Source organism: Nelusetta ayraudi, unplaced genomic scaffold, assembly GCF_046127955.1.
Source record: "Nelusetta ayraudi isolate G7.1 ecotype Tasmania unplaced genomic scaffold, CSIRO-AGI_Nayr_v1 ptg000059l, whole genome shotgun sequence".
NCBI classification, from domain to species: Eukaryota; Metazoa; Chordata; class Actinopteri; order Tetraodontiformes; family Monacanthidae; genus Nelusetta; species Nelusetta ayraudi.
The window spans coordinates 782,353-809,511 of NW_027466109.1; the positions used below are offsets into that span (position 1 = coordinate 782,353).

Here is a 27,159-nt window from a genome sequence, read left to right on the forward strand (position 1 = left end):
TCATATCCAGGCAACCAAAAATAAAGAAGAACAGCAATTTTTATAATGCAAATGATTCTATGCCGCGTTCAATCCTGCATCCAGTGAGTTCACACATCACTGATCAAGGCTACCATTGACGGTTTGGACGTCAGACCTGACATTTGTAGTTTAGATGTCACCTTGAGTGCAGTGGACTTCAATTTTACCACCACTAATGAGTCTTTGGTCAAATATAAAAGTAAGGTAGAGATAATTTAAGGTAAGACAAACAGGAGAAGAAGACATGTATATGGGGGGGAAAAATAAAAATTAAAAGATGATACATTTCTAAAGAAGCTGTGTGCTAATCATAGCAAAAGCAAAACAAGCGCTAATAATTTGAGGGAATTATTCAAACCATCCATGCATTAACTTCTCTCTGCTTATCCAAGTTTGGGCTGCAATGGCAGCAGGAGCTGATGCAGAACGCAGGGGAAATTGCGACTTATCAGCCGACGCAGCCAGGTTGCTCTCTCCCTAATGGGATGCAAACCCAACCCAGGCTGGAGGGCGATGTGCAGCAGCAAGGATGTGCTAACTGACAAAACTGTCAAAAGACGGAAAATACGAGACATTTCCTCCGCGAGAAAAAAAAAAAACAGTGTGTCCTCTCAAGGCCGATCCTGCGAGGCGGCGGCGTCTGGCCGACTCACCTTCTTAATGTCCTCAATGCACTTGATGATGTAATTGCGCTTCACCGCCTCCTTGACGGCATAAGCGTCGCTCAGGATCCCCAGGTGCTCCTCCAGGGCCTGCTGAACCAGGCTAGTGGGCAGGGTGGGGAGGTGGGCCAACTCCCACAGCACCTCCAGCACCTGGGAAATACACTCACGTCACCGCAGCCAAACCCTGAGCAGATCTGCTCGTCTGACCTTTTAGCTTTGCGGCGGCTGTCAGAGCAGCACGGCGACGAACCTTTCCAGTCGTGGTCTCTGAACGGGCCTCCCTGCCGATCCTCCCGATCAGACTGAGCAGCTTCTGCCTCACGCGGTCACTTTCAACCTCCCAGCTCTAAATAAGAAAAACAACAACAACAAGTTGGTACAACACTTGTCTGTCAGGCTGATTCTATTTCCGGGGACGCGGCTCTGGGCGCTGACCTTCTGAATGAGGATGAAGAGGTGGGTGAGCTGGTCGAAACTGAACTTCACAGCAGCGGCGGCGATGATTGTGTGGATGTTTTCTATCACAGTGGAAGACTGACCCGCCTGGGAAAAAAAGAGCACATCGGGAACGATAAATCCATGGCGAGGATGAATGGTGGGCTGTCAAACACGCAGCGGAATAAGAAGTCGGAGGCTGATTAATAATTCACAAGCTGAGGGAGGGGTGCGTTCCATTATGAAGTGTAAAATTAACCCAGCTCCAGGACAATTGCAGGATTAGAAACGCTCGGCATCTTTTATCACTAACATGATCTGGATTTTGTATTTGAATTTTTGTACCGAGCAACTTGCACCTGTGCACGTCTTATTGCAACGTAATATCCTGAATTGTGCCATTACATGCTGGTTTTCCCCGACAGATGGATATGAAATCCGAGGCAAGTGGACCACACCATGGAGTGACAACAACAAGAGTGTTTGTGATAACTGTGCCGCTTACTTGTATTCTCCAAATCTTGGAGAGTTCATCCAGTGACAATTTACTCCCCAGTAACTCAATGATTCCTTTAATCCTCTCGCAGTACTGAGCCTGGTCAATGTTTCCTGAAACACACAGGGTTGGGTTTTTGTTTTCACGTAGCAAGAACAAATGTTGGAAAATGTGTCGAGTCTTTCCGTGAAGTCTCAGGGAACGCAACACATTGTTTGGGCTCCTTACCCTCCAGCGCTATTGATAAGACCGAGTTCTCCACCAGCCAGTCCAACAGCTTGTCTGTGTCAATGGCGTTTTTGACCGTCTTGGACACCGTGCTCTCCTCTATCAACTTTGTCACCTGATAGACAAAGACGAGACAAAATCATATAAGATGAGAATAAAAAACCAAAAAAACCAAAACTAAATTGCACTTTTGGACAGGAGAGATGAGTTTGTGCAGAGACCTCTTTGAGGGAGTTCATCTTGGTGGAGAAGTGGGGCGTCTTGAGCATGCGCAGCAGCGTGTCTAGCCGCAGGTCGTCCACCACAGTCACCAGTTCCCTCTGGAACCTCATGCACAGCAGCTTGATGGCTGACAGCAGGTCGGGGATGCTGACCAGACGCTGAAACGAAAGTGACAAAATGAGGAATGAATGAGGTCACGGCATCTGACGGGGCACAGACAAAAAAAAAAGAGTGAAAAGTACAGAACGGCACCTTGTCTTTAAGGTCCTTTTCCTCCAGGTTCTGCACAAATGTGATCATTTTGTGGATGACTGGATCCAACATTGGCTAGAAGAACGACAAACGTTGGTTTGGGTCACTCAGTAAAAGCAGTAAAACACTCATGAAGAACTCGACTGCAGCAGCAAACTGTTTATCAAAGTGCACCGTAGAGAAACATGCGGGTGACTGCTGGTTTGTGACTGCTCACCTGGACAATGTTGGGGTTCAGGTATTCTGCACAAACACCAAGAGGCTGGACTAAAGCTGACACGCTCTGTGTAGGCAAGTGGAGAATAACAAAGGTTAACGTGTTGAAACCCATTATTCTCTATTTCTCCATTTCCATTTTCCACTCCCTCCGTGTTACAGTGAGTGACACCTGCGAACACTTCACAGCCCCGTCTTCATTGTCTTTATCCACCGTCAAACATTTAGCCCGACATTTATGTTACCGTAAAAAAAAAAATGTTAACGTAAAAGAGTGTTTTTGCTGAAGGCTGCACACACTGGGCTAAATAGGCTGTTTGCTGAAGACCTTTAGGTTTTCTAGATACAGGATGATGTCTGAGTGCTCCACAAGAACAAAAAAACAAAACAGGCACAGTGTGAAACCTTTACCAATATGACAACCATAATCAGAACCACACCATCAAATATCCCACGCTCATGTTGGAGAGCCCTGGGGGGGGCCGGCTGCTGCTCTTGCTCAAGACGCAGCCATGTTGAGCGTGAACAGATGTAAGGTTGACTTTCCTGCACTTGGAGCCCAGCTGTCATTTGTCATTCAGCGCTAAAAATCCCAGCAGCCAATGAATGAATGAATGATCCCTGTGTGTCCAGCCTCGTCTTCCTGCGGCTCACTTCCTCCTCCGCCGCTGCCTCGTTCTTTCTTCCACTCCTCTTTTCACTCTGGGCATTCCGCAGCTCGGGGCAAATGAATGAGTGAGTCACCCCTGGGATTTGTGCGGTAGGAAGAGGCACTCCTCTTATTATCTGCCTGGCTTCCACTTCGCCTTTCGCCCGAGCTCGGACCACGCCGGGTACCTGACAGCTCGCGCCGGCCTTATTAATATGCTAATTGGGCGAGGGAGTGCGTTTTGCATGTCTATGCGTGTGAGTGCTGAGAATCCTGAGCCGTGGGCCCGGCAGCGGTTCCGGCGGCTGGGGTTCCCAGAAGGGGCCGCCAGTACAAGGATGCCTCAGAACACGTAACACAACAGAGCATTTGAAGCGGCCGCACAGCGGGGAGATGAGAGACCGTGTTTGTGTGCGAGCGAGAGGGCCGAAGAGACAGAAAAGCTCAGGGCCCCTGCAGCTGAGAGCTCGGAGGGCATGCACGGTGACCTTTCCCCCGTATAGGCTGTCCACATCCATCACGAGGGAAGGAACCTGTTTCATCGCGCTAAAGATAAGTCGGCGCAAACGCAGGGAAAGGCAAAATAAAGCAGCGGGGGAGGAGGGAGGAAGGGGTGCACTTACAGCGATCTCAAGTTCGTCGGAGTTGAGCTTCTCCTGGATGGCCGTGAATCCCCCCTGCTCTCCAAACTAGGAGAAAAAAAAAACAAGCACAAAGGGTGAAGAGACGCGCGACGACAAGGACGATGGTTTCTGAGAGCCTGCTGGCCGGCGGCTGAATTACTCACTCGATTCACCAAATCCACCAGCCAACCGTGCGGCTCCTGAAAGAGGAAATGCAGGTGGGTGAGATTTTGCAGAGCAGCTGTTGTGTGTCAACAACAAACAACAACAAGAGGAGGGTAGTTACTTAGTCTCGGCCGTACACTACGACTGTGACCTTTGTGTTACAGGACAGGACAGACTTGTTTTGTGCAAGGTTGCCGCGGACAGGAAGTAATGTGTAATGTGTGAAACTCACTTTCTGATACGAGTTGCTGGGAGAAACTGCAAACATGTTGCCCTCGTCCCCGAACACCTCCGCCCAGTTCCTCTGACACGCCTTCATGCGATTCTTGAAATGGTACTCGTTGTCGGGGTTGAAGGCCTGAATGCGAGAACAAAAAAAAAAAGAAAAAAAAGAAAAAGAAAAAAAAAGAACAAAAACACGTCAAGACTCGACCCGCGGGATTCTATACCTCCTTTTTTTCTTTAAAGGGGCAGAAAGGCTGAAGGTGCCGCACGACAACCATTACTACAGGTTTATTTTGTCGGCCTGATTCTGGTACGGCACAATCACACAATCCACACAGAAATCAGCTTATTCTGTTGTCACCAATTGGAGAGACATATCAGAGCCCTTTGTGGCATCACCGAGGGCCCAATTACAGGTGGAAATGTTTTATTACGAAAAAGGAAGGAAGAAATTTTTGTGAGAGTTTTAGAAAAACGCTGATGGCGTACAGAGTAATACAGTGCAGTGCTAATTTTGACAGCAAAATTTAATTTAGTTTTAGTCACAATTTAATCATCTAAATCGCTTTAGTCTAGTTTTAGTTGACAAAATATTATAATCATTTTAGTTGACTAAGATTACAGTAGATTTAGTCAATTCCTGATATCTTCGCGCCACAGTTTTTATATGCCGTTTTATTTTCTTTCATATCAAATGTGAAGTGCTTCTAAATGTCCACGGTGTGTACCAGAAAATCTGTGTGTATGCACTACGCAACTTCCTGACCACGTTGCTCTGATTGCTTTTCTTCCCAACTCCTCCCGCCACTTTCTAAATCGTCATTTCCTTCCACAAACGAAATGAGCTCCGATTGGACGAGATTCGTCCCGTTTTTAATTCGTTGATGAAAATGTCAATACACCTCATCATCGTCTTAGTCCTTGTTGTCCTTATTTAGTTATCGTCTCGTATTAGCCAGAAAAAAAAAAAAGGTCGTCGACGATGACTAAGAGAAAAGAGCGCACCATAGTCAGGACTCCCATCAGGTTGACAGGTACTGGGTCCTGCTTGACCCTCTCTGCCACCAGCTCCACCAGCAGCATCAGCATGTTGTAGATCCCCTCGTGGATCTCGGTGCCCCACTTGTGCACGGCGCTGCTGGTCAACAGCTGCCCAGCAAAAGCAAAGAAAACGAAGTGAGAATCTTCTCTAAACAAGGGTTGAAAAATGAAGGACTGAAAAATCTTGGCATGTTTCGTCACTCGCCTTTTTAAAGGCCTCTGGCATGCAGCGATCCACGAATCGCTTGCAGTTCTCGTCGGCGTCGGCGAGACCTGGCAGCGGGGGACACGTTGAATTCACAGCCAAACGTTGGGGGAGGGGGAAAAGAACACACACATTGGCTGCGACATACATACAGATTGAGACATGTGACATAAGTGTCTAAAATAAGAATATGAATATACAAAAAAAAACAATCCCAAAGCGGAATCCAAACTAAACACGACACCCACACAATGAGACAGACGGAGATGTTGGTGTTCCAGGTCTGGTCTTACCGTGCCGGGCCAGGCAGGTGGAGGCGATGAGGCACTTGCCCAGCGACTCCTCTCGCTTGTACGGTATGGACCAGTGGTCGGTGAAGACCCGACTCTCCAGCTCGTACAGGTTGGTGGTGGGAAACTCCATGCTGCCGCCCGAGCAGTTGCCATTCTCGTCGTTGCTCCTCTGGAGGACAAAAACAATCACAAGTGTGAATTCATTTCAAGGGGCGCTGCTGTTGTGAGAAACTGAAGTTGCCGACGGTGTGCGTGTGTGTGGAGGTGATCTAAATGGCCTTGGGGGGAAAAGAGGAGTCAAACACCATCTTTTTTTTCTCTGCAGAGAAAAGACTGATGGGAGTCCTCTCCTCTGTTTTTCTTCTTCTGTTTCATCGAGGCAACACTTTCCAAACAGGTTGATTTCACCTTAGGATAAATATAACCAACAACATGATGGATGCCATCACACCATCTTGCTGAGATGTGCTGCAAATTAAAAGTTAACTGCCAAAAAAAAAACAACCCAAAAAACGGTCAGCTTGTGTAAATGCTACATTCAGAGTACAATGAGCCCGACCAAGCTTGCAATGGCCCGACATCAACAAGTCAATCAGTGGGTAGTCAAAGCAGTGGCAGACAAAGGATTATTACTCAATTATTTACATTGCAAAGTCGGTTACATATTCATGAAGTTATGTGAATATTAAATAAACTGCAGAACTGCCCCCCCAAAACTGTGCTGCTGCAGCTCAGTGGACAAAGTGAGCAGCGCGCCACATTGGGATTCTTCTTTTTTTTGAATTACATAACAACTCAATGAAGGTTGAAGGCTTAAAAGGGTGTCTTAAACTGTGAGATCTCTCACAACAACTTAAATCATAATCACTGCTCACTCACTGCTCAAATCCATTTGGTTTATGGCCACTTTACTTATTTCATTGGTGCCGACGCACAGAAGTATATTTAGGTCATGCTTCTGCACTTTAAATACACCGCGACACATTAGAACGCGTAATTAGGTGCAGGCTGAAACAAATGCAGTGCACCTCGCAGTACTGGGCAGTAATAAAAAGAGCCAGAGGAAGGCTAGGGGAGTAAAAAGGCAGAGAGATGCATCATATTTCATCTCTTTCTAGGAAGAGTGGAAACGTCAGAGAGGTGGAAAAGAAAAAAAAAAGGCCGGCTGAAACCAGGATGGTAAAAACAGACACCGCTGAGGTTGTGAATCTTAAAACAAACGTCTAATGGTTTTAGTAAGGAAGGCAGAGTGTGACAAGTCTCTCTCTCTCTCTTCCACGCCCTTTGTGCACAACACAAACATTTATGAAGTCTTTGGGGAGGTGAAGGTGCAACTCTTGGATGCACGCACACGGGAGCAGTTGCGTAGGACAACAAGGTGGCCTGTTGCCACTCTGTTGCGCGTTGCGAACCCGACAACCCTCCCGTGACACACACCCTGAAAAGCTGCAATCTGTTAGCATGTGCTAGGGAGACTGCTCGGCTATATATAGGTGTGCAACATGGGGCGAAAGACCTACGACTCTGCCTCTTAAGCACCAACATAGCAAGGACAAGGAAGAGAAGAGTGGGGGCGGGGGGGGGAGAAACACAAAACTTCCATCACTCAGCCTGTACCCATCAACCACATCCTTAAAATTAGCTGAAGGATGAAGGAGTGGCAGACAAGTTGACGCAATCTTAAATCAGCTTGAAGTCATTAGTCGTTCACTAAACCAGCCGGAGAACTGGGTTCAACTCAAGATATCTTTTGCAAGCATCATTTATGACACGCTGGCAAAGGAACAAAGACGAGGCTCAACTCTTCCACGGAGATTGACATAAATGTGCACGAGACACTTTGTCCTGGCTAACCTTTGACGGGGCATTAACTAGCACACAAACTAACACGGCATATGATTTACAGCTACCTGTGACTTGTTGTTAACCGTAAAGCCTCTGTACCCGTCCCTCTAAAAAAAAACACGTGCAGCGTGTGAACAGAAGGGATGTCAAAGGTAATATTTAGTTTAGCTATAATGCAAATACCTCGATCTTAAAATGCACGGCCTTGACAGTCATACTTTGATATAGTTCAGCGGGAAACAGCCATTGGAATGTTTACTGGTATTCTGCAAGGGACTCTTTGCTCACAAGAGCAACAGGTTTGAGTTTTGGGAAGCAATCCTGCAGGGATACGCACAAAGAGACATACATGTACAGTATATATACACATACAGCTAATGGGTGGCCAAAAAGGTCAACTGCCCCATATACACCCTATAAACGCAGTAAACTAGGGCAAAGTGATAAGACCTTGAGGTAAATCACCAACAATTGCCATATACAGTGCTGTCACAGCACTTTAAAGCAGGGCCTTTCAAACATGCCTATCTCCCACCTCCTCCCATTGGCTTGACATGACCATGCAGGTCTAGATTTTGACATTTCTTACGACAGAGCTATGGCCACGAGGGCTATTTTAGAAGCCCCGTGTATACGAGAACATTGCGAAATCTCACATTGCCCAAGCCCGGTTCTGGTGAGCGGATCTCGGGAGGATCCCTCCACGCTTGACGCTGTCAGTCAACCAGCTAGCCAAACGCTGGCTAAACCACTGACAGCAGCAAACTGGGGGAAACCCCCCCCCCAGGAAAACCTGTCCGCAAGCAAACATCATAAAACCCGGCCAGCCACGGCTGTTGCAGCCTCTGATTGTAGTATGCGTTTGCACTCCGCAAGAGGAAAGATCATTTTACACGCTACATCTGCTGCAGTCAGTGGCGCGGTCGCTCTCAAGCAGCGCTAGCTGTGCAGCTAATAACGGCGGCTAGCCGCGTTAGCTCCCAAGTTCAGAGCGTTTTAATGCTGGTTATCATATTTTCCTTTTCTTCAGTTGGTACACATAGTGGTTGCGGCAGAGGTGCTGTAGACCGACTCCCATGCCTGGTCCCAGAACGCTCCTCTTGGAGCCCACGTTGTGCTCGGTGCACGGCACTGTGGAGCAGCTAAGTTGGGCTAGTTAAATGGGCGAGCCAGCACTCTGCCAGCCAGCGTGTTCGGGAAATCCACCATGCCCTCCTCCAGTGCCCTCGCAGCGGATGCTTGAAGAAGCGCGGGCCGCTCTTACCTCACTATCCACAACATCGTGGTACGCAGGCGGAGGGTCAAAGCCTCCAGTCCCAGTCCGGCCGCTATTCTCCCCGTCTCCACTCGAGCCCAAATTGGGCGCAGGCCCGCTCTCCATCGGCTCGTATCCATAGCCGAGTCCGGGGGTTTCGTTTGTCAGTAGCGCCACAGCCTCGTTGATGTCGTTCTTGGCCAGCCGGAGCGCCTTCCGTATCACGTCGGCGTCCGGGAAACCCATGCAGAGGAGCGTCGTAATGTGCTGCTCCTCTTCGGTCTCCATCTTCGGGGTGTCTCCGTCTCACAGGCTAACAGGAGCAGGGTGTTCGGCACAGCCCTGTAGCTGTGCACGCCGCCATGTTTACAGTCCGCTGCCGCGCTAGCCTGCCTGCCTGCCAGCCAGCCAGCCAGCCAGCCTGTCTGTCTGTCTGTCTGTCACGATCTGCCTTCCCCTACAACAGCGCTGACACAGGTGTAATGCTGAGTGATGCGCACCAAGAACTCAGTGCCCCTCGCGGAAGCGCGCAATATATGTGTAAACGCACAAAAGGAAATCCCAAATGAACGGACGAGTTTTAAACCGTTCACCAAGTAGCCACAGCTTCACTGCTGTACTTCCAGTTCCTATTGAAAGGAACATTTGGAGAACTGTTAGAAAGCAAGTAAGTAGCCTGACGTGATTTTAGTTGATAGCTCCTTTAAATAAAGTTTTATTCAAATATTTTAATGTACAAGTATAATAAATCAATTGAAATAAATTGTCAATTTACTGAAGTGAACATCATAAAAACGATAGTGGAAAGATGAAATAAACCAGATGACGACTCTGTTCTCAGCTGACAACCATAAATATGAGCATATGAATGCGCTGTATCTAATTCCGAATCAAAATATTGAATTGAATGAACTGTCATCCAGAAAAGTGGATGACAGTCCAACTTGCGGAAGACTTTTGGGTGGCAAGCGTAATAAAAACTTTCGTCCACCCATTTAGTTCACATGCACAAACGTTTCCATTTATCACATATTTATTTTTAACATTATAACACATTGGTAAACTATCATCGCGCTGAATGCCATCATCAGACGCGCTGCAGTTCTTTCCACAAACTACGGCGCCGCCGTCTCTCGCCTCGAGCGAGCGTTGTCAGGGCGTGGCATTGCGCGCGAGCGGGGTAGTGGCGGGCGGACGTCACGTGACCGGCCCGGCTCATGTGACTGGTAGCGTCGAGGCCCCAAACAGGAACAAAATGGCTGCGACGGGCGACGACGCCGCAGCCATGGACAGCATTTCCAGGGCACCAGCCGTCCAGGCAGCGGCCCCCACCTCCACCAGCCACGGGGAAGGCACGGAGGCGGCGGCGGCTGCTGCTGCTGCTGCCGCCGCCGCCGCCGCCGCCGCCGCCGCCGCCGCTGCTGCTGCTGCCGCCGCCTCCGCCGCCGAAAGCCCGGTAGTCGTTCCCAAAAAGCCCAACACCAACAGTGAGTGACGCTTCCTGGCTGCGCCTGTGGCTAAGCACTTAGCACACATCACATTCGGGCCTTCTCCGGTTTGTTTACTTGTTTCATTGAATCCACTGTTGTTGTTTTGTTTGTTTGTTTGTTTGTAATATTTGTCTAATATTTCTGCTATCTCCGGCTGTGAAATGTTTGAATGTCGAGTGTTGAAACGGCTTATATTCTATTCTGTTGTGCTTATCCAGATGTCTGTTTGTGTCCAGGTGACGGTGGTGTGGAGACAGCAGAGGAGGCTGTGGAGCCTGCAGAGCCTGATATCAATGAGTTGTGCACTGATATGTTTGAAAAGATGGCCATCTTCCTGCAAGGGGAACTGACAGGTCTGAGCACCCTGCATCTTTTAGCAGTGCGTTCACTCATAGTGAGGAACAACAATTGCATTGTTTGCCTGCTCACTGTCATTATTTTTAAATCCCCTACTGTTTCTTAATGCTATGCATGTTCACCGCTCAAATCGACCTGCTTAGGCACATGTGAAGATTATCGCTTGCTGGAAAACATGAACAAACTCACGAGCCTCAAGTACATGGAGATGAAAGACATCAGCATCAACATCAGCCGGAACTTGCAGGATCTCAACAATAAGTGTGAGTGAAATATGCAGGTTCCATGAAACTGAAGACTCTTTATGTCTTTTTTAAAATTTATTTATTTATTTTCTTTTAAAATGTCTTTAAATTTGCCTGGTGTACATGTGTATTTCAGATGCCAGCTTACAGCCTTACCTGGACCAGATAAATCAGATTGAAGAACAAGTGTCCTCGCTTGAGCAAGCAGCCTACAAACTGGATGCGTACTCCAAAAAACTGGGTAAGCTGCAGAGTCCGTAGAGCAAGACTGAACAATCCTGGTCACTGAGCAGTATTTAACAGTATTCATAAAGTTCCTCCTGAGAGTTGCAATCCCCACCAGCAGATGGTGCTGTAACACTGCTCTAAATTCACAACGTTACCAACAGTGTATTACATACTCCTTGAACCAGATCTTTTTCTCTGTTTTCACAGAAGCCAGATTCAAAAAGCTGGAGAAGCGGTGATGGTGACGGAAGAGTTTATGGGCCCTTCTCACCCTCTTGAGCCCAACTCGGCCTTACCTTCCCCTCTCCCAGCCAGCGGATGCATGAACTGCGGGGAGGATGTGAACTGAGACTGAAACAACAAACAGTCGGAGCTACTTGGACACCAAGAACTGACTGAGAAGAAAGAAGCAGCTCAAGGCGAATGAATTTAGTGCAGTGTCTGACTTCAATTTAACTCCTGCAGCACTTTTTGTGCAGCAGGCGTGTTGCATAGACTGATGGAAGTTTATTTGTTGAACGTTATTTCTTACTGATAATTGTTCCATATTAATTATATAATTAATCCGCAAATATACACACCAACCTACGTGTGATGGGTTAAAAACAAACAACTTGCCACCACTATCTGCTGTTACTGAGTGTTACTGACACCAAATCAGATAGATTTATAATTTTAGAGTAACATTGGGATTCTTTATTCATGTTATTCATTATGTCACACATGAAGAGAGTGAAATGTTTGCTAAAAGAGACTACTGAGTTAAGTGCAGCTGCAAAGTCCCACGCATCTGTGTGAAGTGTTTTTTATAAGTGTTCTCCATTCAAAAGAGAGATGGTTGATGTTAATTATGTCTCTAGTGTGGATCTCTGGAGATTCTGATTCAGAAAGATTTTTTTTTTCTCTTTGTTTTGTCTTAATAAAACCAGACGCATATCACCTTTATGCTGAAAAATTATTGAAGAACTACCACCAGCAGATGGCAGAGCTGCACCACATTTAGGATTTCAAAGTAACAACAGTTGTCTCCAACTTTGGAGAAAATGGATCTGCAGTGTCAGTGTCAGGTTTCAGCCTATTTAGATGGAAAAACACTCTGGAATGATAGCAATCAGGAGTGGGGAAACAGCTGAGGCGCTTTTGTCAAGTCAAAAGTCAGATTGTGCGCCTGAAGATGTGCGTAGTGGCTGATGTGCTTTGTTTTTCTTCTAAAATATTAGTTGTTCCAAAGCAGAACCCAGGGCTTCTTTCGAACTGCCGGTTCCTCCCTCCTGAGTTAACATGGGTATGTGCGTTTTGGGTCATACACATGTATGCATGTGCGTATGTTTGTGCATGAGCTAATGTAAAACAGGTCTCTGTCGTTACTCCAGTTGAGGCCCATACAGACGAAGAGGGAGCCCATTATTCATAATGCAACATTCTTTACTGTTTCACTGATCCCTCCATCTCTCTCCTTTCCCTCGTGCTTTCTCCAGGGTCTTCTGGCATAAATTCTCATATCTCTTTCCCAAGATTCCCAGATCAGGTCTATTAAATGCATTTACCCACCTCCTTTTTGAAGGCTAAATGCAAGTCCCAAGATGTAGTTGAGCATAGCAGAGTGAGTAACCTAGAAATCATGAGCAGGTTTGCATGATCCACCAAACAAGGCCGTGCTCTGGCAGTATTCTGCAACTATATAAAACATATGTTACAGGGTATGTATTTAAAGTCGGGCCTAAATGCAGGGCATAAGTCATAAGATAAGGGCAGGAAGAATGTGATTTATTTGGTTTACATGAGTGCGTGTGTGTATATGGTTAACACACATGTATACTTACCCATGCATTTCTTTCCACGAATTTCCACTTTCAAAAGAAATGGCCTGTTATTGTAAGATGCTGTAGAAAAGGAAGCTGAGAAACAAAGGAAATATACATCAAATATGACGTTGCCACTTGAGTTCATGAAGCCCTGTAGAAACCTGCGGTTGACCACCATCACAACGGCGGCGTTCTGTGTCAGTTTTCCAGCCAGGTTCTGGCTGGAAGACTGTAGACAGATATTCCGAACAGTTAAAGTGCAGTAACTGAAGAAGTTCCAACACAGTAGCTGGTTGCGTGTGTGCAAAACTCATTTTCACTGTGTGTAACATAAGTCAGAAGGTGAAAAAAAGACATTGGTGAGTAGTTTTACCCTTCCCAAGAAAAAAGGAAACCCACCATGCACGCCTCCAAACACCTCGACATGTCGGCTGTGGTGAAGCTTACTTTAATAGGGTTAAACAAATGACAGCGCAAGTGTTAATGTGCAAAACTTAAGAGGTGCGAGAAGAAGCTTTTCCTCGACAGAGCCACAGCTGTTACAGCCCTTAGCTTCTGGCTGATGTGTAGCAACAGACAAATTAAACGTTTTTTTTTTTTATCTAAAAATCTTGGACGCAGACCAAAAAAAGCAAATTTGTATATCGTTTGCCTTTTGTAGGGTGTTACCCTCAAACAGTCCATTTGTTTTAGTGGACAATCATAACAATCAAAATACAGATTGATCTGCTCCTAGGCAAAGTCCACTCTCATTGACCCCTTAACTCTTTCCATAATGTAAATAAAGACTCCCAGGTTTAAAAATTCCCCGCAAAACAGCACGGATTGTGGGGTTTATGGAGACAATGTGTCCAAAAGTGATTGTGTAAACCCGATCCTCCCTTTAAACACGCACCACGGCGCACATATGGACCTTACACAATCAATAAAGACATCCAGAGCACGTCACACACAATGCCAAGTTATCAGTTACATAGGAATGATTTCCATGGGATTTCACTGTGGTTTTACCTTGTGCGTTTCCCAAAAAAGAAGGAGCCAGCAGATTTCGCTCAGATCTTTAGAATTGATAAATGCCTCAAGACTGATTTGGCCCGACAGACTTTTCAGAGCTTCCCAGAAATTCGACTGCGAACATATCAAAAACATGTCCGTCATCAGCTGCGGCGAACGCAGCGCGTTTTCTCTCGTTAAAGCCGAGACTGGGCCAGTAATAACAGAGCCACAATAGCAGGGCAGTGCGCCACACCACATTGTTGTGTAACTAACACGCTAACACAACGTTTCACAAATTTCTGCTCGGGCCCCCGTTCGTGAATGAGAGTGAACAAGGGCACTCGTAATGTCACTTCCAAACCACATTTGTTCTATTATTGGGCCTTGCTCAAAGTTACTATTACTCTTAATGGGGCAATGTCAACACATGCAGTATCATTGTGAAATCTCTCGTCATGCCTTTTGTCTTTTACTCAGTTTCTCACAGACAGAAACCATGTGAGGCGAGAGACGTCCATACTATAAATGCACTGGGAGACAAGTTAAATACCCTCCCCTAGTGCCTTTAAAGCTGCGACACCATAAAGTCAGCCAAATGGCCTGAGATAAATGGCACGGAGGCTCGTGTTTACATCCATTTCAAAGCGGCCAACAGATCTGGAAGGTATTTCTGTGCAAACACAAACCACATGTGAGATCTGAGGGGCCGAGCCAAACTTCAGATGCCTTCGAGGAGAAAGATGTGAAAAGCTACGCGAGGTCAACGTTTTTTTTTGTCGCAGATTACAGATTATTTAGCCTCGGCTCAGCCGCTCACACCTCGGCCGTGCACCGCGGACACACGTAACGGTAAGGACGGACAGGCACAAAAATCCAAGATCAAAACCCCCTTTGAAACTCAAAACCCAGAGAATTGAGCTGGCCCGTGTGAAGCTATTCCATTCTCAAAAACACGTTGACTGACGCTTGATGAATATTGCACACCAGAACGGCCATGATTAAAAGTCAAAATGAGACCAGATGGGATTTATGTGACAGAGAGCGAAGGTGGTGTAGGTGTAGCGTCACACTGGCCCTGGTCAAATAAAGGTCAGGGGGAAAAAAATTGCTGGATGCGAGACGGAGCCCAGCCTTTCTCAGCAGGTGGCAGAGTTGTGGCTCCAGCCTCAGATCCAGTTCTGCTCCTGGGGTCTAAAAGTGGACGGAGGATCTTTCCTCCCCAGGAAGTCCTAACCAGCAACACCTGAGAACTGTCCTGTGTAATCCTCGCCAAGACGTGATATTAGTTTAGTCCCGTTGTGCTCTCCCCCTGCGTGCACGGCTGTGTGTGAGTTCCACATTCGGACTGACTCTTCACAAGGCGTCTTGCTTTAATGTGCTGCTCCATTACTGAAATGGACTCAACGGCTTTGGAGAGCCACACTCAGACTCTCTGGCACCGGAGCCATCAGTCCATGTATCTGTGTGTGTGTGTGTGTGTGTGTGTGTGTGTGTGTGTGTATTTGTGGGTAATATAAACAGACACACTGCCCACACATGGAATTCAACACAACTTCTTTGTGTGAAGATGCATTGCACAGTATATGCGGTTTGAGGAACCTTTCTTCAGGCTTTACTACAGTTATGGAAAGAGATCTGAATTGATTCTACATGTGACACTATGTGCAAAAGTGACGAATCAGCAGATACTGACCTTCAACACTGTATTTTAAGTCTTTACGTTCTCACTTGCATAACCACAAAAGTCAGTTTTCATAAATATTTTGGTCTACAGGAAAAAAAAAGCTCTGGACTGTGCAATGCTAGTGATTGGCAACCAGAAGCTTGTGAAATAATATAACTGAATAAGAACAACAGAAGATCAGAAATCGCTAGAAAGTGAAGAAATCACAAAAATCACACCAAATTTCTCAAGAATAAAATGTCAAAGTTCATTCAATTTAGTCTATATTTAGAATTTAGATTCAATGAGCTGTGAAAGTGTGTGTGTGAATACATGCGTGTGCATGTGCTTGTATGTGTATGAGTGAGTTTGTGTTTTCCCTTTAGTATGGATGCATGAGCTCATCTAAATGAGTAATAGGTGGCTGACATCCACAAAAGGACACAGTTGACTCATACTACTTGCAAAGGTCCCAATGGCTGTCCCCCCAAAAAATAAGAATTCAAAACCATTAAATTACCCCTCCCCCAAACAACATCATCTCAGCTCAGCCCTGAGTGATGGCCAGCAGTAATTTTAACCATTTCTTTGACTCTAGACCGGCGCACCGCTTAATCAAAACACCCTTCGCTCTTGTGCCTTAACAGACATTTGCTGATTTTGGCAATAAATCAGCCTAAAACAGCATCGGTCTTGTCTTATCAGCTCTGATCTGTGCTTCCCTGTCTGTTCCAGTTCCATGGCTCTCATTCTCCACACATGACGAACAGCATGCGCAGTGAAGTTTGATCCCGGGGGCTGAAAGGTCAAGCCTGCAGAGTGACGAGTCGCCTGAGAAGTTTCGGACCGAATTTAAAAACAGACTGGCCACAGATGTATGTGGAATAATGACTCATAAAAAACATCAACAACTACCTGACCTTTGTCACTAACATGAGTTGGAAGTTCACCCAGGCCTCCTTAAACTGTTTTAAAGAGAGATATCTGCCAGATTCAAAGGGTCATGGAAGCATTTGACAGGGTTTTATTGCCTCCTTTGAGATGAGGTGTCCCTCAGGGCTTCGTTCTTGGCCCAATCCTCTTGTAATCAACCATTTGCTCAGTGAGTCTTTCTATTTTTATGATTAAACCAGAACAATGAAATACATATGGAGTGCATTGTGAGTGAGGTCCTGATGGTATATATTTATATATATATATATATATATAGTTACCAGTCAGTCAACCTCGGTCAGTGCAGTATTTATTTATTCATTTTTTTTTGAAGAGTTGTCTGTCCCTCTTAAAATGTTTTTGTTGACTTGAATAGTCAGGATGTCTTAAAAATTTCCCGTTTTTTGTTGCCAGTGAAAACACGTGGGCAGTGTGTGAGAGAAAGTCAACAGAACATTAGACCAGACAACATTAGGTCTTGTCTTCAATTTGCCCCTGCTTGTGGGCAGTCTAAATGATGACCGCTGAAGAAATCCAAGGGGAAACATCTCAAAGATGGGGACCAGGGCAGGGAGTTTTCGAATGCCTTTGATGTAACAATGTAAGCAAGTTGCACAGCCGCAGTCTGTCTGACATATTTGACTTTTTTTTTTTATCACAACAACAGCAGGGCAAAAATCACCTGGAGCTGCGGAGAACTCTGCCTCTCCACTGGTTCCTTAGTTCCCCGTGTGAGTGCACTAAGTTCAGTCAAGGGCAGCAGGCTGCAATAATATTTGCCATAATTACCCAGAGAACATAAACACATGTGCACCTGGCTCAGCTGAGCTACCTGGTCATGTCTGCAGGTCGGCCATGCTGCCGCCACTGCAGTAACCCTCAGTGCCCGGGTCAGCACGCGGTCAACTTTAGTTTTCCAACAATAGCAGGTGGTTCCTTTGTCTCTCGTCGGGCTCCAACACAAATGCCGTCCGTGCTCTTGCGATGGTTTGGCACATTGTGATGTAATTTCATGTTCATATAAACACAGTGCATGACAGAAATAAAAGAACAACATAGAAAAGAAAAGAAACAAATGAGCTAGAATGAAACGGTCGTTAGTTTCTCCCAAAGCGTGACCCGAACCGTCTTGAGATCCAAATAGGTTCTTGTGTGATCCAAACAGTGGACTTTTTGTGTAATAGTCATTGTGAAATGCCTTTGAAGGTTCTCGGTCGTCCAGGTCATTGTAGTAGTTCTGGTACCAAAAATCAGTCCAGTTGTCCCAACTTAATCTTCAAGTACTGGTCACCTGCATTAAAAAAAAGTCAAAACTCAGAGAGCTATCTGGCTCTGTATTTTTTTTCTTCTTTTTTTGCTATCTTCTACTCTGATATCACTGAGTTGTACAAGATATGAGTACATAACATTCACTGCAACCAGCCACTAGGGGGCAAATCCTAGATGTCGCTAACTCTAGCTTTTTGTTGATGTGGTGTCACCAGTCTTCATGTAATGCCAATACTTTGGTGGATACGGTTGGGTGGATCCTTGCTGTGTCTTTCCTTATGTGGAGCTCTTGAATTCATTTTACATATTAACCCTGAAAATCCAATTGAATCTGAGCGCACTGTAACCTTGCAGTCAACATATTGGATTAAGACAAGAATGACTAAATTTCAATCAACGAGAAATGTAATTAAACCACTCTGTGCCATCCTGTTTCCTATGTGTGTGTGCGAGTGTGTGTGTGTGTGTATGTGGTTCCCCTACAAGCAGAATTGACTGTTGCAAATCGTATGAAACTGAATATTCTTGTTTGCCTGTCAGGCTCTGAGTCCAGCTTACCCTGATTATCCCAACTTACCTTCCTGAGGATGAGAGCACCTTGCTGTGATTTAAAGCTTTGTGTACACCTTGGCAGCATGCAGCATGCAGCATGCAGCGAGCCACCCCACCTCCCCCCCATTTGTTTAAACAGGAACCAAATCTGCATTAAAAAAAAGAGAAAGAAAACCCTCTGCCTCCACTGTTACAGTAAACACAAAATAATACACCGCCTCCTGTGGCCTCAAATGTCAGGGGGGGAGAGAGAGGAAAAAAAACAAGAGAGTGGGAGGCATGATTGATGACTTTACCCCCTCTGGTTTCAAGATCCATGTACTCTGTAACAGATAACACACACCAGATGTGGGAGGTGTGCGAGCAAAGCGTGTGTTTTCGTGCGGCAGAAGTGCCTCGATCAGCATCACTCTCACAAACCAGAGGAATCAATAAGCCGTTGCTCGTTTACCGTAATTATTTACCGGCGTGCAGGACAGCAGCCGCGCCTCCACTTTGCTGGAAGCATCGAGGACTACGGTGATGAATTTGACAGCAGCATGTGCGACGCAGCGGTCGAAGACAATTCTATTCTCGGCCACTGGTGCTTTCCAGGAGTGCTGTTTAGATGCAGGGGAAGTGCGGTGGAAACTTCCTGTAAACACGACGGTATCCCGTTTTGCAGCGAAACACACTGTTGCGAATGCACACAGACCGCCACCGCCATCATTGTGTCTGCGATGGAACCTGCCAACGACGAATCCTCGACCGCTGCACAAGAGAGGGTTTTTTTTCTTTCTTTTGCCGAGAGGGAACTTGCATAACGTTTCCTCCCTTGACCAGATAAAACGAGGCTATCGCACGTCCGCAGGTGCAATCGGGGAAGACAATCAAAAACATCCCTTGATTGAAAAAATAAAATGGTAAAAAAAAGAAAAATTTGCAGACTGCTCATCCGCTCCCCCCAGAGGAAGGTTGGTGCAAAACTTCCCCTGTGACTCGAATTTCAGCAAATAGGGAAATGAGTGAAAAAGTCTATTTCAGGAACAGAACGAAGGACCTTGACTATGTTTGTCAATCGTGTGAGACTCGGACTGTTCCACAGGCGTGTTCGTCACGCCACCACTGACCCTCAGGTTCCCTCCTAAGCTGCCACGTCATGTCACTTCCCTCCTTTGTTTCCCTGCTCAAGAGGACCTTTCTAAAAATGTCTTTTTGTTTAAAGGTTCTCAACAGCCCTTCTTCCTCCTCGGCTTGCCAAGCGCACTTGTGTGTGTGTGCGTGCGTGTGCGCATGTGTGTGTGTGTGTTCATCAGTTATAATCCATATAGCAGGGCCCATAAACAGGAACCGTTGAGATGCAGATGAGGATGCTGAAGGGAGTGTGTGTTTCCTCACCGGTATGCGGATATATACAGTCAAGGATCCTGTTTCGTAACACGCTCTCTGGATGTGGCGCGGCTGAGGGACACGCAAACGCGGTGCGCTTCCTTACAGTGCCGCGGCCACCTCTGCACACTCTGACCTTTGGCCCCCATCCGCATCACTGCTGGGACTTACAAAGTGTGTCCCGGGGCTGTTTAGGAACTGCCAGTTCTACTCAGATATGTATGAGGTAACCCTCTCTGAGGGGTCACCACGACACTGCTGGGGTGTTGCAACAGGGGCAGGACCTCAGTGTGTGATGTCATCCCTGGATTTCATCAATGAAAGCTGCTGGTTGCTATGAAACAACAGGACCATGGATAAAGGAAAAAGGGAGAAACAGAGGGCTTTTCTCATCGATGGAAGGTGGCTTTTGACCAGGTAAATAAATCTGAGACTTGAGGCTATTTGAGATATAGGATGCAGAAGGCGACAGGGCTGATAAGCTCAGGCCCTGCCCTATCCTGCCCAGGGGACTGCGACAGCATAGAGGGCGGTGGCATTATAACAACACGCTGCGTGTCGCAGCGCATGTACGACATGCAGGTCGAAGTGAAAGAGGTTGGCAGCATTCCTGACATACGCGCCGCTATCTGGTCGACATCTAGTCCAGCCCGTGCGAGTTAATGGCTGGTCTATTAAAAAGCTGGAAAGATATTTTGACCGCGCCAGAGCTGCACGCTAACTTTGGAAGAGCTGACAAATTTTTCTTGCACGTCAAGCGAAAGTGTGGCGAGATGATTGATGGGAGAGAGGACGGAGCAAAACATAGACATTAATCTCCTCTGGCTTTCTTGGCAATTGAAACGACATTAGTTTTTTTGTTTTTTTTGTAAATAATTGCTCATTTAATCTACACGGGCCAAAAAAGAAAAAACGTAAGAATAAAAATAAGATCATTCTGGCTCATAAAATCCTAACTCGAGAGCTACCCCATGCTCCAGAACATATAATATCACCTCTGGAATCAGCAGTAAATCCAGCTATGATCAGTTGCCTTAATAATGCACTGCAGCATTAAAAACACTTTCCAACCCTGTCACTAGACGCCAGATCTCCACTCTGCCTTCCCCTCCTTGGTGTCATAAAAGCAAACGGCTCTCTGTGCGGGCCTCAGAGTTGGCTCTCCAAACGAGTCATGATGTGCTCAGTACAATAGCACCGCGACGAACACAATGAGAATCAGAACACAAACGTTTGCAATTTTAGCAAATACATAATTTAATGTTCCTGACCTGGAGGTTTTGTTCCCTCCAGAACTATTGCGCCGTGCGCAGGTCACACGTGACGGAAAGTTGAAGGTGTTTTTTTATGCTTTTGTTTACTTATTTATGCCTGGTTGCCTTGGATTCAGATTTTTCGGATAAAAGAATGAATCATATTTAATGTCGGTGAGGGCGGAACTGTCCCCACTGCGGACCTCCTCTCTATCGTCTTCCATCATCCAACCATTTCCACGCACTCAACAGGGGATCCCATCTTGGAAACCATCCGGACACTCTATACCCTCGGAGCAGCTTCCCACCCAGCGTCTTGAAAGGGCACCGCGCTCCGGCCGCTCTATTTACGGCCCCTGCCAGCGTCTGTTTGCGCGCGCGTGTGTGCGCGCGCGCCTTATTTTTCCGGTATCGCCGCTCCGAAATAGCCCTGTCAAAGAGAGAGGGAGCGTCGGCAGCCAGGGAGGCACCAGACTCTGCTTCTTAATGCGGATATCCACCTTGACACAGCAGGCACGGATCCCACACAGGACCGTCACACGGCCACTCCGGGGATGGGATTTCCACATGCTGGGGAAAAAGGAAAAGGTTAGAGGAAGGAGGAGGGACAGAGGCGGTGGTAGAGGAGTGTGAGGATGAAGGCGGGGGGGTATGATTAAAAAAAAAGAGAAGAGAAATAAAAACGGCTTTTTTTTTGTCCATCAGAAGTTTTCGGCCCACATGAGGCTCTGCAGGGGTCTGGAGATGAAGGGAACGTTTGAAGATGTGTTTAGAGAGACAATCTGACACGTCTCAGAAGCTTTGAGTCACTCTACCTTTTTTTGGAGTGAAACCTCCGGGATGGAGGAGCAGCGAACCGGCTGCCTAGTCAAGCCATCTTAATGCCGCCTGCTGATCTGGGATCTCTTGCAGGCCTTCAGAAACAGGGCCTCCTTTCAGCCCGATAGGTCCTGTTCCAGTCCCTGGTGCGCCGCTTGCTGCTTTGCCCCGTCACTCCAAGTCAAACACGTATCAAAAGCAGCCGCCCGCAAGTGCACCGTCCATCACACACTCTTTCACACACACACTCTCTCTGACACACACACACACACACACACACACACACACACACACACACACATTGGTGTGCACGCCCTGGCTGGGGATCAGACAACATCACTGTGCTGCACGGCTGACACGAAACTTTACCCCACCTCCACCCTCTCCCTGCATCCTGTGGGAGCTTTGATTCAGGTCCATCCATCCACAGCGCAGCTCCGTGATAAGACAACGGGCCAGGACCCACATTTATACACACAACAAAAGACACACGCAGGCAATTGTTGCTGTTTTTTTGGGTTGTTTCTTGGGTGTGTAAACATGTGCAGGAATAAGGCTCACAACTGGCTACCATGCTCCCATAAATACACCAACCTCTGCGCTTTGATCACTGCTGGGCAACAAAAGACTCACTAATGACTCAACAACAGAGCTGCGCGCTAACGACTTCTTCTCGCTCGTTTGCGACTCCTGCCAGGTCCCGCTTGTATTGTTGCCGCCTGAACGCACTTCCAGTGCGAGGACCTCTCCCCGCGCCACAAGTGAAAACATCTGGAAGGGAAAAAAAACAAAATACTCACTATCTCTTGTGAGTCTTTGGAGCGAGGCGGCGCAGCATCCACCTTTTGTCTGGTGTTCCAGGAGAGTGGAAGGGCTGAAGTCACGGCTGGAAACTCTCGCGTCTGTTTTACGGCCTCGGCAGCAGGTCCTGACTCTGGCGAACGCCGAGGGGGAGAGCGGGGAGTGTTTGCTCGTAAATGAGCCGTGCGGATGCTGGCCTTGCCGGAATCCTGCCAGTTCCAATGTTACAAAGTGTGTTTGTGTGTCATCTTCGGGTATGCGCTTGTTGAAGTGTTTGAAAATCCGAACAGTTACGCCGGGGATCGTTTCTAGCGAGTCGAGCGTCTCTTGATGTTTAGACCTTGAAACTCTTTCAAGTTTACGTCAGTTTACTCAGTCAGCCCATCGTCGGCTGTATGTCCAAATCTGACAGTGAAGACGCCCCTCCTCACACAAAACATAAGGCTGTTACATGAGGCTGTGATAAGGGCCGGATTTAAAACTTCCATTTTGTGAAATATTGTTTTCAATTTTATTTCTCCTGCTTGTGAGTAATGGCGCCAGGATCCAGCCAGCAAAGTGGCTGACCTTTGACCTCTCTGGGTTAAAATCACACCACCACTTTTGCATTTTGCTTAATTAGATGTTTGTGTGAAATTTGGTTTGGCTTCATTAGTTATGACTGAAATGGGTTTGGCAGCGCCGGATTGGATCACCATAATTCAATAAGTTTAAATTCCCTCAAATTGTTTCTGGGAAATTAAACATTGGAAAATATGAAGAAATGGGAAGGTAAAGCACCACAGTGACAAGAAGAGTTATGGCTTACTAAACTTTTACTTATCACTAGATTATCAGCTCGAGCTGTAATTCAGACAAGTCAAACATTAGCTCCCAATGTAGCCCAGCATGCAGGATTCAGCAGCGTCTCGTGGTAAGAAAGCATCTCGCCAACGCATAAAGAGCTGTAAGTGTTTGGATGTGTGTTGATGTCACGCTCCAGTAATCCAGTAATGAATTGCAGCTGGACTGGTGGCCTGAAGGAGGCGCCCTGCACAGAGCAGGTGACCTCTAATCAGCAAATTCCAAAAAAGCCAACACACTGATGTTCATCATCTCATATCTTTCCCCTACCAGCCGTGATGTCAGGGCGAAATCAGCAAACCCCAACAGATCCTTGCAATGGACCAGAGTGAATGACAACAATTTTAAGTGACTTAATACATGTATTTTCTTCTTTTCTATATTCTATATTCTGTCTCAAGCCAACTGGTCCCTAAGCCTTTAGGGGTGCTGTCATTATGAATGTGATTGTTTGTTAGGTCCCCAACAGCCCTGACACTGAACTCTTAACAGTAAAACACTGTCAACTCTAGTATAAAAATGTCATTATTTAAACCAAAAGTGCAAAAAAAGAACCTCTTTTCCATTGAAAATGGTCTAACAAATGATAATTACTTTTTATTTAAAAAAGGCCACAAATGTGCACGTGTGTGTGTGTGATTGATCTTCTCTCTGGGGGAGCTGGAGGTGGGTGGGTGTAGGACCAACCTGCTGACTCCGAGGTCAGAGCTCTGACGTCATTGCTGTTTGACAGAGAGGATTTCCTGTCGGCAGGTTGTTTACCTGGCGCCTCATGAGTGTGTGTGTGTGTGTGTGTTAGGGGCTGATGTATATGATGGGAGGTCACTCCAGCTATTGACCCCAAGCCCCCCCCCCTCCCGCACACAGGGCACCTGGGCCTCAGTACACTGTCTCTACTCCAGATGATGTGTTGGACCCACTGGATGTTGTCCCTGTTTCTCTCAATGACTCAGTCTGAACCGTATGTGTGTGTGTGTGTGTGTGTGTGTGTGTGTGTGTGTGTGTGTGTGTGTGTGTGTGTGTGTACACTGTAATTTCCTGTAAGCGCGTATTGTCTCTTCTGTCTTCAGTGATGCTTTGTAAGTATAAACACACGGGCGGCCCATGTGGTCCTGCTGATAAACCCAGAGGGAGGCTCCGCCCCTCCCCTTCTGCAGGGGCTCAGCGGTACCAGGAAAAGTTCAGCCCTGTCACTCAGCACGAGGCCGGGGGTCCTCCGTGCACACAAACAAGTCCGCCCGCCCCCTGCACCGCCACGCACGCACCTGGTTTAGTTTTGCTGGGGGGTCGGAGGTGAGGCCGTCCATGGATCATGATCATGTGACATACAGGCAGCGAGAGAGAGATAGAGAGAGAGAGCGAAAGGATTTGGTTGCTCTCACTTTGGAGGCTCTTTTGCGTAAGCCACCAGCTTTGATTGACACATCTGGCATGTATTGTTTTTTACATACGCTTTCCACCCGCTGCCGATAAGAGATCTGGCCCGGCTGCCAGTGAGGTGGAAAGCTTGTTTTTGGAAATATTACAGCACAGCGACGGTCCCCGCCCTGGTGACGGAACTGCTGGCTCCTGTTTGAATGGCCGATGACTCCATCAGACCAATCACAATGAGCCGAGTAACCCTGAGTAGCCTGAAGAATGAAGTTGCAAGCAGTTGTTGTGGTTCTGTTTGTTTTGCAGAGCGATGATTGTGGCGATAGTATTAAAATGTGTAATGATAAAACGCAAACCACAAATGTCTGTTCAACATTTTAATAAACTGCTGTGGACCCACCAGATGGAACATTACCCATTCAGCTGGGAAATGAGCACTAGGAAGTGTTTATAAAGGTGAGGCGAGCCTTAAAAGTGATTTGCTGAACCTTTTGTTTACGACATGTGGACCAATCAGATTTGCACAACCAGATCGAGGCTTCCCATTGGTAAAGAGGTGACTGTAGCCATCCTGCTGCAGCTCTGTGGCAAGATGTGGCCAGTTCAGGTCTGTCATGGTGCTTCAGCAACATACTAACAAAGCTGGCCAGGTATTAAGAAAAACTGTTACGTGCCACCTCAGTGTTATTCTCTCTCTGTCTTTTTTTAAAAAAATGTGAAACATTAAATAAAATTCTGATAAAGAAGACATTTCTTCTTCCTGTTTTTCTGTGACTTTTTCTGTGTGTTTTTTTTTCTTAGCTTCCTGTCTTTGTACTTTCAGCCCCACTGATTATAAAAGAAGCTGAAAAGTTAAATGTCAGTTAAGAATTTTATTTGAAATTGAAAGCCAGTTGAAAACTTTTTTTTTATTTCTTTTTTAGATTTGCCACATGGACAAGCTAAAGAGTTAGAGTTTAGAGAAATCCAAACGGTGAATCATTTTTTTAGTCAAATCAAATGACATTGCAATAACAACTCCCGCAAGAATCTTCCAGATCTCACAGTTAACTTGGAAACACGTGAAGCTGTTTCATTTATATTGAATTACCATTTGACCAGGAGTTAATAAACCCACTGCTCTGGCTGGTGCAGCGCTTCATTTGTCTCGCAGTCATTAAGGGTTAATCATGCGTGGACACGGCAATGAGGGCTGGCACTGGTTATTTTTATGTTTTGATTTGATATATTTTATCTGCAGCTGATTAGAAGATATTACTGCTCTGCTGTTTTTCTTGGAGGAATACCCGGCGGGGCCTTTAGCCTCTCCGTCATGACTGAGACGTCTAAGGTTGCTCGTTCGGGCTGAGTGGATTAGCGCTCATCAGTGTGACCTCATAATGAAAGCACAATTTCACTTTTTTTTTTTGTATTTATTGTGTTACGCAACAGTGATTGTTTTAGTCTTGCTCTCTCTTCAGGTGCGTGTGCATGTGATCCCCCGGGCCCCCACTCTGGGTTTTTTTTTACTGTGTATTTTTACAAACACAACTCAACTCTCGTCTCGGGGTTGGGAAAACTCTCTCTCCAGCCCTCTTGGGCTAATCAGCTCTTGTGTAAGAGCTAATGACAGCATCACGGCCCTCCATCATTGTCTTGGCTTGCTCGCAGGGTTGCCAATAAGGACACAGGGTTGTTGTTTTTTTTTCTTTTTAATGCTAGAGATGGACCACACACTCTAATCATGAGCCACTCCTGCTCCAGCCAAACTTCTACCTCACTGGAGCGAGGGGGCTTCTGAACTCACGAACATTTACGGCAATTAAAACCTTTATCAAAATATTGGCTTTGTCGCTTTGCAAAACCAAATGCAGGGAAGAAAGTAGATAAAAAAAAAATGGGTATGTGACGTGTTTTGTTTTGACTGCATGTCACATCTCTGGGCAAAAGAAGTGGACATGTATGTTTAGTTTTCTTTCCCTAAGAGTATAATGACAGAGAGCACCGTCAGCAAATTACACTTAATGAAGGCGCGCAGCTTTCAATGCATCAAATCTCTCAAAACATACCATTATGCATTAAGCCCTACCTCCAAAAAAGAAAGTAGAAGTTGCCCGACATGTGTAAATGCATGCGTTTCAAGTGTTCCAAGGAAAACAGACAGAAAAAAACACACACACAGGGACGCAGACGTGGACTCACACGGTCGTCCTGACCCACTAACCCACTAACCTTTGACCTCCATCTGGTTCTTGTGTCCGGTCCAAATCATCCTGACCTCATCATAACCCCCAGCCCAGCCGCCGCCGGGACTTTCAGGCCTCCACGTGGTTGAGGGTCTGATCACC

General features: G+C 46.5%; 2 protein-coding genes across 2 annotated transcripts in view; one reads left to right on the forward strand and one right to left on the reverse strand.

Annotated features, from left to right (window-relative positions):
- The window catches only part of usp24 (ubiquitin specific peptidase 24), a 30,713-nt gene extending 21,269 nt beyond the window's left edge, over window positions 1–9,444 (reverse strand). The window contains 15 exon segments of the mRNA XM_076039557.1: window positions 675–836; window positions 937–1,032; window positions 1,122–1,229; window positions 1,627–1,730; window positions 1,846–1,960; window positions 2,067–2,225; window positions 2,320–2,394; window positions 2,537–2,602; window positions 3,808–3,873; window positions 3,972–4,007; window positions 4,205–4,330; window positions 5,203–5,346; window positions 5,444–5,511; window positions 5,737–5,905; window positions 8,846–9,444. Coding sequence (XP_075895672.1) covers window positions 675–836; window positions 937–1,032; window positions 1,122–1,229; window positions 1,627–1,730; window positions 1,846–1,960; window positions 2,067–2,225; window positions 2,320–2,394; window positions 2,537–2,602; window positions 3,808–3,873; window positions 3,972–4,007; window positions 4,205–4,330; window positions 5,203–5,346; window positions 5,444–5,511; window positions 5,737–5,905; window positions 8,846–9,124 — 1,773 coding nt within the window. The 5' untranslated portion in view covers window positions 9,125–9,444.
- Window positions 9,445–10,058: 614 nt separating this feature from the next.
- bloc1s2 (biogenesis of lysosomal organelles complex-1, subunit 2) lies at window positions 10,059–12,101 on the forward strand. Its single transcript, XM_076039559.1, has 5 exons — window positions 10,059–10,323; window positions 10,563–10,679; window positions 10,827–10,946; window positions 11,065–11,169; window positions 11,364–12,101. The coding sequence occupies exons 1-5, from the start codon at window positions 10,092–10,094 to the stop codon at window positions 11,393–11,395; spliced, it is 606 nt and encodes a 201-aa protein (XP_075895674.1). The 5' UTR covers window positions 10,059–10,091; the 3' UTR covers window positions 11,396–12,101.
- Window positions 12,102–27,159: the final 15,058 nt, after the last annotated feature.

Excerpts from the sequence above, each read along its gene's own strand:
- bloc1s2 (XM_076039559.1), top strand. The coding sequence starts at position 10,092 with ATGGCTGCGACGGGCGACGACGCCGCAGCCATGGACAGCATTTCCAGG. Across the intron at positions 10,324-10,562 it reads CAAAAAGCCCAACACCAACA|GTGACGGTGGTGTGGAGACA; the intron begins GTGAGTGACGCT and ends GTTTGTGTCCAG. Across the intron at positions 10,680-10,826 it reads CCTGCAAGGGGAACTGACAG|GCACATGTGAAGATTATCGC; the intron begins GTCTGAGCACCC and ends CGACCTGCTTAG.